The 13,493-nt window shown below is 38.6% G+C and overlaps 1 protein-coding gene across 1 annotated transcript in view; it reads left to right on the forward strand.

Annotated features, from left to right (window-relative positions):
• The first annotated feature begins 6 nt into the window (after positions 1–6).
• Positions 7–13,493, forward strand: part of Znf280c (zinc finger protein 280C) — a 54,430-nt gene continuing 40,943 nt past the window's right edge. Inside the window, exons 1-3 of the mRNA XM_050123961.1 lie at positions 7–696; positions 7,553–7,713; positions 12,853–12,869. Coding sequence (XP_049979918.1) covers positions 7,572–7,713; positions 12,853–12,869 — 159 coding nt within the window. The 5' untranslated portion in view covers positions 7–696; positions 7,553–7,571. The remainder of the gene's footprint in view (positions 697–7,552; positions 7,714–12,852; positions 12,870–13,493) is intronic.

Below are 13,493 nucleotides of genomic sequence, written 5' to 3' on the forward strand. Positions count from 1 at the left end.
CGAGCATCTCAATTCGGAGGAGGAAAACCTGCCGCCGACATGGGAGTCCCCTCAATGCACCTCAAGTTTGAATTGTTCTCAGGAAGAAGTCTCAGTGACAAGGGAACCAGTTTCTTCCAAATGCGGGAGATTTTATCCAAGGACCTCTCTTTTGTTTGGAGGATTTGCTCATTTTTATTTTAAATCTGTGAGCTGGAGTTTTTTGCTATTGTTGGTTGGGGTAGGATTATGAGTTTTAGTGCCTGTTAGTGGCACCTGTATTAGATACCTAAAAACATTTTTATTTTTAAACTACACAGTTCTCCGAAGGGTTTGTGAGGTGTCTTGCTTTGAGAGTTACAATATTAAATTCAAGCCATCTTATGTTTAAAAAAAAAAAAGTCTATGAAGGTGCTGGTTTATTTATGAAAATCAGTTAGATCTGTGTCATTTGCTTTAATGTCTGCAAAAGCAATTGTCATTGCATTTGAATGTTTTATTGCTGTCGCTCCTTTACAGGGCAGTGATGTGTTAAAGAACTGTTGCAAAGATGAAGAAATAGCCTCAGTCCTTAATAGAACCAGTTGTGTTTTTTCTTTTAAATTGCATTATTTGTTTATATTTCTCTTTTTTGGTGTATGTATGTATGTAGGTGTGCGCACACTGCAGTTTGGAGATCAGATGACTGCTTGGTAATACGAAGTTCTCTCCTACTGAGTAAGTACCCACAATGACTCTCTGATTTTGTTTTGGTTGTAAGCTCCCTTACCTGCTGAGCCCATCTCACGGAAACCCCATTTTATTTATTTATTTTTTGTTTGTTTGGTTGGTTGGTTGGTTGGTTTTTGAGAGGGTTCCACGTAGCCCAGGCTGCCCTTGAACTTTATATGTAACCGAGGCTATCCATAAACTCTTGATTCTGTTGGCTCAACCTCCCCAATACAGTGATTACAGGTAAGAGCCAACGTGCCTGTACCCTTAGAGTCAGTTCTTGAATAAGTGTCTTCTGATTTTCACCTAAGGTTCAATTCATTGAATAATGCCTCACTTTTTATGGGCATCTCAAAGTGCCTGAGAAAGATAGGGAAAGAGGGTTTTATGTATACAGTGTTCTGCTTGTAGGCAAAAAGAAGACACCAGATCATGTTATAGATGTTTCTGAGCCACCATGAGGTTGCTGGGAATTGATCAGGATCTCTGGAAGAGCAGCTAGTGCTCTTAACCTCTGAGCCATCTTGCCAGCCTGGGTCACCTAAAATTTTTAAGAAGTATTATTCAATTTTTCCTCTCTACATTTTTTCTTTCTTTCTTTTTTGTTTTTTTGTTTTGTTTTTTCAAGACAGGGTTTCTCTGTGTAACAGCCCTGGCTGTCCTGGAACTTACTCTGTAGATCAGGCTGGCTCAAAGTCACAGACCTCCATTTGCCTCTGCCTCCTATGTCCTGGGATTAAAGGTGTGAGCAATCATTCCCAGCCCCTCTATACATTATTTAATGTTTTATTTTTTAGATGCATTGGTATTTTGCCATGGGTATCAGGTCCCCTGGAACTGGAGTTACAAACAGTTTTGAACTGCCATGTGGGTGCTAGGAATTGAACCCAGGTCTTCTGGAAGAACAGTAACAGTCAGTGCTCTTAACCCCGAGACTTTATATTTTTGTATTTTAGCGTTTGAATAATATTACATCCAAGTATGCTGAAAAATTGAAGAATAGTATTGAAAAAGTTCTGATGATGAAGAGTTCCATACCTCAACTTTTTCTTTTCTGTTCAACTCCTTCCCTCCGAGTGTTAAATTTTCCAATTAGACTGGCCTTTTTAGCCCAGCATTTTACCACTTAGCATTGCTTTTTTATTAAGAAAAGGGAAAGGGGTATAGCATTCTATGCCTTCCTTTTCTTACGCTTATTTTTCTAGGAGAATATTTAGAACCACACAGAATTTGGGGGGAGTACTAGGGATCAATTTGTATGTAATAATTATAGCTAAATATTCTTTATGCTTCAGAGAGGACATGAAATCATATTTCTCAAGCCAGCAAGATGGTTTACCAGCTGCCAATTCTGACAGCTTGAGTTCAATCCCAGGCCCCACAACGTAGGAGAGAACCAGCTCCTTCAGGTTATCTTCTGACCTCCATACATGCTGTGGTATATGCAAACTCACACAATTTGAAAAATAATTGATTTTTAGTTAGATTGTTGTAAGTAATAGTATAGGAAGACTTGATTTACTCAGTGAGTTGAGTAAAAATATACATCTAGACTTTTTTAAAATTCATCCTCTACAAATTAGTTTTTTATTAAAAGGTCTTTGTATTATCTTTAATGGGAAAATTGTCAACACTAAGTACCGTTTGGGTCCAATGATCCACTTTAATTTTTTTATATATTCTTTAAGTTAATTCACATATACTTTCATAAAGATAAAAGAGTTGTGGGAACAGCTATTTGATAAAAATTTAGGCATGGTATTTTTTTTTTGTACTTAGAAAAATGAAAAGCATCCAGGCATGGTAATACATACCTGTGATCCTGGCAGTTGGGATGCAAAAGCAGGAGGATCACTGGAAGTTCAAGGCTGGTCTGGTGTATATTACAAGTTCAATCCAACCAGGGTTACATAAAAAGGTCCTGTCTCAGAAAGAGAAAGAGGGGCAGTATGAAGGGAAAGAAGAGAGAGAATGAAAATATAAACAAATGAATTTAATTATTTTTACTGCATTTATTTTAAATGCTTTTAACTTATTTTTATTTATTTTAGTGTGTGTGTAGGAGGTAGGTGTATGCACATGTGCTCAGTGTGAGCATGCATTCTCGAAGGACAACTTGTATAGTTTTCTCTTTCCATTATGTGGATTCCAGCGATTGAACTTAGGTAATCAGGCTCTGTGGCAATTCAACTGATGCATTTTAGCAGCTGAGACAATCTGTTTTCTCCTCTCGGTTCTAAGAATCAAGCTCAGGCTCTAGTGCATGCTAAGCAAATGCTCTGCCACTGAACTGCATGCCTAGCTTTTTATTTTTCAAGCCAGGCTTTCACTATGTAGCTCAGGATAGTATTGACTTCCTATGTATCCTATCCCAGCCGCAAACTCATGATTCTCCCTCTTTTCCCTCTCAAATTCTGGGATTACATTTGAATGTGACCACATCTAGCTATAACTAAGATGTTTTTAAATTTTTTTTATTTTTAAAGAGAATTTGTAGAGTATATGGTATGTCTATGAGAATTCAGGATATAACTTAAAATTCTTTTTAATGAAGCAGTTCAAATTTTTTTATTTTAATGTAACACCTGAGGGTTTGTTTGTTTGAGACTGGGTTTCTCTGTAGCTTTGGAGCCTGTCCTGGAACTAGTTCTTGTAGACTAGGCTGGACTCAAACTCACAGAGATCCACCTGCCTCTGCCTCCTGAGTGTTGGGATTAAAAGTATGTGCCACCACTTCACGGCCAACACCTGGTTTTTTTTAAAGATCCAAATAAGGCTGCAAGATGTTGCTTATAGAAAAGCACTCGCTTAGCACATGTAAAATCTTAACCAAACCACAAAGATAAAAGTCTAAATACTGTAAACAAATTAGATTGTAAACTTCTGAAGAATGGGACTACATTTTATTCTTTATTTTCCTCTAGAGTATAGAGGGTAATGGAAATTTGGTAATGAATTAATCTGTGAAGTACTTTAGGTAATTTTCTTTTACTTTTCAGTTAGAAATGATAAGAAAATACATAAGCAAAGTATTTGTATGTACCTTATTATAGTAATAATAGCATTCATTTCTAAAGTATAAAGAATAAGTCCTAGTTAAAGTTATCACTTATACTCGAAAAACCAAAAAAAAATATCACTTACATTGAAATTAAAATTTATTGAAACATGACTAGATAATTATGTTTTTATGTAGCATACCTTTTAATTTTTATTTCTAATTCTAAAATTCATCCTATTTTTTCAGGTAGTAATTGCTTAAAATATTCATCAGTTTATTTGCTAAATTTACATTCATTCAGGAATAAGCCAATTTGGGAAAGTATTAGATGATGTGTACATTTGATAGTCCCGATTTGGGGATGGGGTTACAGCTGTGAGAAGCCATGCCTAGTTTACATTAATTTTTTTTTATTATTCATTGTGTATTTGTGTATGCAGGTTTGTGTGTGTGTGTGCCACAGGACAACCTCACGTGCCATCCTCAAGAATGCCATCCCCTTCCTTGAGACATGGTTTCCTCATTGGCCTGGAGGTTACTGACTGTGACAGTCCTGCAAGCAATTGTCCTTCTCTGCCTCCTCACTTCTGGAATTGCAAGTGTATACTTTTATGCCCAGCATTCTTATATATGAATTCTAGCAATATGAGACTCAGGTCCCATGCTTGAAGAGCAAGAACTTTACTGCTTGAGCTATTGCCCCATCCTTAAAAAAAAAAAAAAAATTAATGTGGGTGTGTGCTTGTACACATGCCCGCTCAGACATGTGACATGAGGAAGTGAGAGAACAGTCTGTGAGAGTCATTTCTCTCCTGCTATGTGTATTGGTACTCAAATTCAGGTGGTCAGACTTAGTGGTAGGGGCATCTTCATCCACTAAGCCTTTGGGGGGCGGGGTATGAGACAGGATTTCTCAGTGTAACAGCCCTAGCAATCCTGGAGCTAGCTCTGTAGACCAGGCTGACCTCGAACTCACAGATATCCACCTGCCTCTGCCTCCTGTGTGCTGGGATTAAAGGCATGTGCCGTCGCTACCACCTGGCAGCCACTAAGCCATCTTGCATACTCTTTAATTTTTTTTTTTTATACAAGATCTCATGTATTCCAGGCTATCCTATACCTTCACTTACAATTAGCCAATTGTTATGGAACACTGTGTTCTCTGGGAATGATGTAGCCATTACCTTCTTCAACTATCAGCAGCTCTGATTTCCTGAAGGAGACCTACACAAGATTGGGTCCATTAATTTTTCTTCATGGAATGGGAAAGGGCTTATGATCCCACATCCTTCCCTGAGAATTATAGACAGTTAACAGTTAGTAAAGGAGGGGGCTTATGAGGCCACATCCTTCCACAAGGATTTATAGGCAATTAAATATTGATGTGATATGAGACTGTGAGATGGCTCAGTAGGACCAAGCTTGATGACCTGAGTTCAATCCCTGCAACCTACATGGTGGAAGGAGAGAATTGACTGGATGTGGCCCTCACAATTAAATATAAAACCAGAAATGTTGATGGGAGGTGGGGCTAACAGTTGTTAAGAGGAGGACTCATGAGGCCCTGCCCCTCCTCAAGGAATTATGGACTGTTAAAAGTTTCACAGTCAAATTTGGCCTGATGAGGTCTTGCCCCTCCCAAGGTTTTCTAGACAATAATTACTAGGGGAATGAGCTCCAAAGAGCTAGCCAAAATTTGTAAATAATTAGTACGGGACAGGTTCAGGGGCCCCAACCCTCTTCAAGACTTCCAGGCAATTGTTTCTGGGAGAATGCTTCATGCCTATCTCCAAACAGACTGAAAGCTTTTGCATGGGGGGATGGGCCTCAAGAAAGCACTTGCTAGGTGAAGAGACTTTTTCTTCAGTAGTGAAGTCACCCTCCTTAAGTTACTCATGAGCTTGTAAATAACCCCCAGTTTAAAAGAATCTAGAGGCTGGGTGCGCGTGCCTTTAATGCCACTGCTCAAGAGGCAGAGGAAGGTAGATCTGAGTTCAAGACTAACTCAGGTCATTGGGCTGGGGCAGTAGGCACCTTTACTCACTGAGCTACCTTTCTAGCTCCTGTTTGTTAAATTTTGTCAGATGTCTCTAAAAGATGATTTTCTTGCGCTGGAGAGATGGCTCAGGGGTTAAGAGCACTGACTGCTCTCCCAGAGGTCTTGAGTTCAATTCCCAACAACCACCTATAATGAGATCTGGTGCCCTCTTCTGGCCTACAGGCAGGATACTGAATGAATGAATGAATGAATCTTTAAAAAAAAGATCATTTTCTCCTGTCCTCTGTATTATCTGTTTTTGTTTATATCTTTTAATCTGTTTAATTGCTTTGGTCTTTCACATTAGAGACTTTCCTCAAAATTTTGGTGTTCATTAGTTATTCATATCCATTTTTGTTATTTTTTCTTTTTAGATTATTTTAAAGATGTATTTATTTTATGAGTTTTGCTTACATTTATGTATGGGCACCATATACTTGCCTTGTGCTCTCAGAGATCAAAAGAGGGGGTCAGATCCTCTTAAACTGGAACTAGAAGTAGTTGTGAGCCCCAGTGTCACTGGTGGGATATGAACCCTGATCCTCAGCAAGTGTTCTTAACTGCTGAGTCATCTCTCCAGCTATTTCTTTGTTTTATGGTTGTTTTTGTTTTGAGACAGGTCCTTGGCTACCCTGAAATTCACTGTGTAGACTAGGTTTGCCTTGAACTCACAGAGATCCGCCTGCCTCTGCCTCCTGATTGCTGGGACTAAAGGTATACACCACCATGCCTAGCTTATATCCGTATGTTAAGAATGAGGCACTGAATTGGCATGACAGCACACACTTGAAATCCTAAGACTCAGGCTGAGGCAGGACATTTATGAGTTTGGGGACAGCCTGAGGCTACATAATGAGTTCCAGGACAGGTCAGCCCAAATTACATGGAAAATCCCTATCACAGAAACAAAACAACAACATTCCCAAAGGAATAAGGCACTAAAATGTTTGCTATGAGCTGTGTAATATTTGTAGTACGTCCTTTGTTTAATTTCTTGAGATAGGAAATGTTTACTCTATCCTGGAATAAAATAAGCTTCTCTTTTTTCCGTTTTCATCCTAGTATCTCGTTTTTCTTCTTTACCCTAATATTTCTGAATCTGATGCAGTTTTTTTCCTCCTTCCAATCTAATTGCCTCCTATGCTTGGTTTATAAACACAAGTGGTAGGCTTTTGTCTCAGGTAATAATTATATAATATTCTTTTTGGTATGTATAATATCCTAGTTATGTAATATAAACTTAGCTTGATTGGATTTACTTTTTTGGCCACCTAGGGCTAGAGAGATAGCTTAGCAGAGCACTGGTTATTATTCCAGAGGACCCCAGTTTGATTACCAGAACCCACATGGCTGCCAAAGAACTCCAGTTCCAGATGATCTCATGCCCTTTTCTTGCTTCTGGGGGTATCACATGCATGTGGTACACAGACATACATGCAAACAAAACCTCTATATATTTAAAGCAAAAATTACAAAACGAAAATTTTGGCCACTGTAACTCAGCTGCTTTCCCCAATCTTCTAGCTACTTAGCCATTTTTTACTAGCTTTGTTTTGAGACAGGGCTTCATTGTGTAGAGCAGACAGGCCTCAGAATAACTATTCTGTTACTTCAACCTCCTGAATGAATGGTAGGTAGGATTGTAGGGGTATACCACTACACTGAGTGCTTAGTTTAGATATATAAATTGCTTTCTCAGTTTATTCTTGCTATGTGTAGTTATTCAGTAATTTCCTTTAAGATTAATAAAACTTATCTTTAATTATCATACTTCCTGTTACAAAGTTTTTTTCCTTTTGAAAATATGGGTTTCTCTCCTTTAGGAAATTAGATAATTCAAAAATGGCAGAACTTGTTATGGAGTGTGAAGAAGAAGAGTTGGAACCATGGCAGCAGAAAGTAGACGAAATTCAAAATAAAGATGATGATGATGATGAGTTGATCTTTGTTGGAGAGATATCAAGTTCCAAACCAGCTATTTCAAGTAAGCATTTATTTCAGTGAAGATTCTTATGATAGTTGTTGGTTTTATGAGTGGGAAAAACCTGTGACTTTTATTTTTAGTGCTTGATGAATTTATTCTGTACAGAGCTTAGATGAAAAGCAAAATAGGGCTAGGGAAATGCCTTAGCAGTTACTGTACTTGTCATGTGAGCCACAAGTATGAGTACTGGGATTTGGATACCCAGAAGCCATGTAAAATGGCTGCCTTTTTGTAATCCCAAATCTTAGAAAGCAGAGAGGGGGAGATCCCTGGAAGAAAGTGACTGCCTAGATTGTAGCCTTTTTGGCCAATCTAAGTTTAGTTTTTTGCCTCAGTGAATAGAGTGGAGAAGGATTGAAGAAGACTCCCAGCATCTGATGCCTTGGGCCTCCCACATGCATATATACCCACACGGTATGACCATGCATGTACACAAACACACAGTTTTTTTTTTAAAAAAGGAAAGTACAGTAACGGTCAGTGAGCACTTAAGATGTTTGACAATGTGGTTTGTAGCACAAATTCTAATTGTTCTTAATAATAAAACCTTAGAGTTAGCTATCAGGGTGTAGAAGCTGAAAGATCAGAGAAACAGAGCAGCCACCCACTAGAGTTCCTACCTCTTATCAATACATCCTCAGACTGCAATGAGCTCCTGTCTCCTCCAGCCTTATAGTCCTCTCTCTGCCCAGCCATATCACCCTTATCTCTACATTGCTAGTGCTGGGATTAAAGGCATGGAATCCCAAGTGCTAGGATAACCTTTGTGTGAGCTCTGTTTCTCTTTTAGACTGAATCAATTTCCTGTAGCCTGGGGTGGCCTTGAACTAACAGATCAGTCTGCCTCTGTCTCTGTCTCCTATGTCCTGGGATTAAAGGTGTGTGCCACCACTGCCTGGCCTCAACAGCTAACTAGTGGCTTAGCTCTGCACTCTGATCTTCAGGCTAGCTTTATTTGTTAAAACACAAACAAAATATTACTACAGTGGTTAGATACAGTAATGAAGGGGAGAACTTAAAATAGCATGTGTAAGAAAAGAGGGAATAATTAAAGTAACTAAGGATTAAGATTACCTGAATGCATTATAGGCCTTATATGATAAAGAGCCTACTTTTAAAATACTTTTGTCACATGTATTTTAGTGCATAAGTGTGTGTGTGTGTGTGTGTGTGTGTGTGTGAGAGAGAGAGAGAGAGAGAGAGAGAGAGAGAGAGAGAGAGACCCATGAGTAATGGGGACAACCTGGAGAAATGGGTTTCTCTTTTCCCTACCATATGGGTCCTGGGCATCAAACTTAGGTCATCAAGCACCTTTAATACTGAGCCATCTCACCAGACGCTCTAGTTTGTTTGTGTGGGAGGCTCCTTTTATTGAAAATGGATATTTTTTTACATAATATTTAGCTTTATTATGTTTTCCCCTCCCTCTACTCCTCCCAGATCTTTCCCACCTCCCCTTCCATCCAGACCCACCCCTTTCTGTCTTTCATTAGAAAACAAATAAGCTTCTAAAGGATAATAATAAAATAAGATTTTAAAAAACCCTAACACATCATAATAGGACAACATAAACAAACAGAAGAAAGATTCCCCAAAAGGTACAAGAAACAGATATAGATGTAGAGACCCACTCATTCACATACTTCAGCATCCCACAAAAACACTAAACTGGAAGCTATAATATATATGCAAAGGACCTGTAGAATTAAAAAAGAGAGAAGGAAAAATATATACATACATATAAAAATGAAAAAAAATAAGATAAATTTTTTAAAAGCTAGAGCCCTGACACAACATTATGAAATACGGAACCTCCAAATATGTGTTGAGTTCATTTTCAGGGATTGCAGCCTAGCCTTAAGAGTAGTTATTCTCCCCAGTGAGACTCCTTTGGAGAAAACTAGATTTTTATTTGCAAGTGGTTATCAAATGGAGAATGCTTCTGGATTGGGGTGGGAACATGTGTCCACTTCTCCTTAAAGCTCTAGGACTCCATCTGGTGTAGACATGTGCAGGTCCTGTGCATCATTTTATTGATTGAGAGGGCCTTGTTCCCTTGGTGTCCTCAATCCCGTCCCCACTGGCTCTTACATTCTTTCTGCCTCCTCTTCCCTAGGGTTCCCTGAGTCCTGAGGGGAGCGATTTGATGGAGACATCCTGTTTAGGGTTGAGTGTTCCCAAGGTCTCTCATTCTCTGCATGATGTCTAGCTGTGAGTCTCTGTATTTGTTTCCACCTGTTGCAGGAGGAAGCTTCTCTAGTGATGGCTGAACAAGGCACTGATCTATGAGTATAGCAGAATATCATTAAGAGTCATTTTATTCCTGTACTTTCTTGTATGTTTGTTTTGTTTGCTTTAGAACAGTAGTGTTTGCTTTTACCATCTACTTTCAGGTTCTTTGTCACCCAAGCAGTATCAGACATGGGTTCCATCTTGAATCAAATCAGGAATTGTTTGGTTACTCCCACGAGCTCTGTGCCACCACTACCCTAGCATATCTTGCAGGCAGTACCCCATTGTAAATAGAGGCTTTGTGGCTGGATTGGTGTTTATGTTTCTCTTTTGAGAGCATGGAGAGTATGTTCCTGTACCAAAGACATTGGAATGTAGGAATGAAGGCTCTATGTAGGCACCAGTTCATCAACTCTAGTTGTGTAGATGTTGCCTTCAGCAGTGGGTTCCTTGCTGTCAGTTTGTGAAGAGCAACCTGTTGTCTTGGCAACAATCTGGGTTGTTTGGGGGTTCCCATGGGACCCCTTAGGCCGACAACTCAATTAGATTTAACCCAGCTCCAGTACTGGAAACTTCCATTTAGTGACAAGAGATACCCAGTTGGGACTCTTGTCTCACCCATTATTTGATGATTTTATTTAGATCCTCTTCATTATACATATATATTTTAGGAAGCTTCTACCGTATTAGGCTTCCCTACAACTCCTCAAATGGCCCTTGATTTTAGCTCTCTTTCCCCATATTTCCTCCCTCATTTCCCACTTTCCTGCCCATCCCTACTTGATCCTCCTATTCCAGTCCTCCTATGCATCCATAATTTATTTTTCATTCCTTATTAGTCTGTGCCCCCACCCTCCAGTCACTTATGATATACCTAACCTCTGTGGGTCTATGGATTGTAGCTTCTCAGGTTTATGAGGTCCCACTTAACTATTTGTTGATCTTAGTGCCCGTGCTTAACAGTATTCTCTTCAGGAAGTTTTCTGTTCTCCATTTTCTCTTCTATAAGGTTCAGTGTGTATTTATTTTGAGGTTTTTGATCCACCTGGAGTTGAGTTTTGTGCAGGGTAATGAGTATAGATAAATTTGGATTCTTTTATATACAGGCATCCTGTTTGACCAGCACTGTTTGTTGAAGTTGCTTTCTTTTTTTCCAGTGTGTATTTCTGGCTTCTTTATAAAAAATCAGATGTCCATAGTTGTGTGGATTTATATTGGGTCTTTAATTCCATTGATCAACATGTCTGTTTTAGTGCCAATACCGTGCTATTTTTATGACTGTACCTCTGTAGTACAACTTGAAATTAGGATAATGATACTGCCAGAAGTTCTTTTATTGTACAGGATTGTTTTAGCTATCCTGAACTTTTAGTGTTTCCATATGAAGCTAAGAATTATCCTCTTAAGATCTGTGAAGAATCATGTTCGAATTTTGAGGGGAATTTCATTGAATCTGTACATTGCTTTTGGTAGCTGGCCATTTTTTTCCTGTGTTACTCCTGCTGATCCATGAGTATGGAGATCTTGCCTTCTTCAGTCTCTTTCTTCAGTGCCTTAACATTTTTACCATACAAGTCTTTGATTTGTTTGGCTAGAGTTACTCCAAGATATTTTATATTTGAGGTTATTATGAAAGGTATTGTTTCCCTGAGTTCTTTCTCAGACCATTTGTTATTTATATATTGGAGGGCTACTGATTTTTTTGAGTTAATCTTGTATCCAGCTACTTTGGTGAAGGTGTATCAACTATAGGAGTTTACCAGTGGAATTTTATGATCACTTATGTATGCTGTTATATCATTTGCAAATAAAGATGTTTTGACTTTTTTCTTTCTGATTTATATCCCCTTGATCTCTTTTAGTTATCTTATTCTAGCTAAGACTTAGTACCATATTGATTGAATAAGTATGAAGAGGGTGGACAGCCTTGTCTTGTTCCTGATTTTAGTGGAATCGCTTTATATTTCTCTCTGTTTAAGTTGATGTTGGCTATGGACTTGCTGTAAATTGCCTTTATTATATTTAGGTATGTTTCTTCTATCCATAATCTCTACAGTATTTTTATCATGAAGGGTGTTGGAATTTGCCAAAGGCTTTTTCAGCATCTAATAAGATGATCATGTGGTTTTTGTCTTTCAGTTTGTTTATTTGGTGGATTACATTTATCGATTTGCATGTGTTGAACCATCCCTGCATCTCTGGGATGAAGCATACTTGATCATGGTGAATGATCTTTTTGATGTGTTCTTGGATTTGGTTTGCAAGTATTTTACTGAGAATTTTTGCATTTATGTTTATAAGGGAAATTGGTCTGTAATTTTCTTTGTTGGGTTTTTATGTTTTTGGCGGGTATCAGGGTAACTAGCCTAAAAAGAATAGTTTCTTCTGTTTCTATTTCATGGACCAATTTGAGGAGTATTGGTGTTAACTCTTTTTTGAAAGTCTTGTAGAATTCTGCACTAAAACTATCTGGGCCCTTGGCTTTTGGGAGAGATACAGGAAGTTGGGAGACTTAATTACTGCTTCTATTTTACTAGGGGTTATAGGTCTGTTTAGATTATTTATTTGACTTTGGTTTAACTTTTGTAAGTGGTATCTATTAAGAAAATTATCCATTTCTTTTATATTTTCCAATATTGTGGAAGGTAGGATTTTTTAAAGTATATCCTTATGATTCTTTGGATTACTTCGATGCCTGTTGTTATAACCCCCTTTTTATTTCTAATTTGGTTAATTGAGATATTCTGTCCACATTTTAGTTACTTTGAATAGAGGTTTGCCAATCTTACTCTAAGAACTATTTAATTGATTCTGTGTATTTTTTGTTCTGTTTTATTAATTCCAGCCCTCATTTGATTATTTCTTGCCATCTATTCCTTTTGAGTGTAATTTTTTCTTTTTGTACAGAGCTTTCTAGTGTAGTGGTAAGTGACTAGTACAAACTACATTTTTTTTCAAGTTTCTATTTTTTTATTTTTTTTATTTTTTATGGTTTATTTTAACTTTATTCTATGTGCATTGGTGTGAAGGTATCAGATCCCCTGCAACTGGATCCCCAGACAGCTGTGAGCTGCCATGTGGGTGCTGGGAATTGAACCCAGATCTCTGGAAGAGCAGTCAGTACTTTTAACCACTGAGCTATCTCTCCAGCCCTTCTATTTTTTTATTGAAAAAATTTCCACCTCCTCCCCGCCTCCCATTTCCTTCCCCCTCCCCCCACTCCTTTCCCCCTCCTTCTCCAGGCTGAAGTGCAATCAGGGTTCCCTGCCCTGTGGAAAGTCCAAGGTCCTCTCCCCTCCATCCAGGTCTAGGAAGGTGAGCATCCAAACAGGCTAGGCTCCCACAAAGCCAGAACATGAAGTAGGATCAAAACCCAGTGCCATTGTCCTTGGCTTCTCATCAGCCCTCATTGTCCGCCATATTCAGAGAGTCAGGTTTTATCCCATGCTTTTTCAGTCCCAGTCCAGCTGGCCTTGGTGAGCTCCCTTTAGATCAGCCCCACCGTCTCAGTGGGTGGGTGCACCCCTCACGGTCCTGACTTCCTTGCT

This window comes from Alexandromys fortis, unplaced genomic scaffold (genome assembly GCF_014885135.2).
Source record: "Alexandromys fortis isolate MF-2015 unplaced genomic scaffold, M_Fortis_MF-2015_v1.1 scaffold_224, whole genome shotgun sequence".
In the NCBI taxonomy this organism is placed as follows: domain Eukaryota; kingdom Metazoa; phylum Chordata; class Mammalia; order Rodentia; family Cricetidae; genus Alexandromys; species Alexandromys fortis.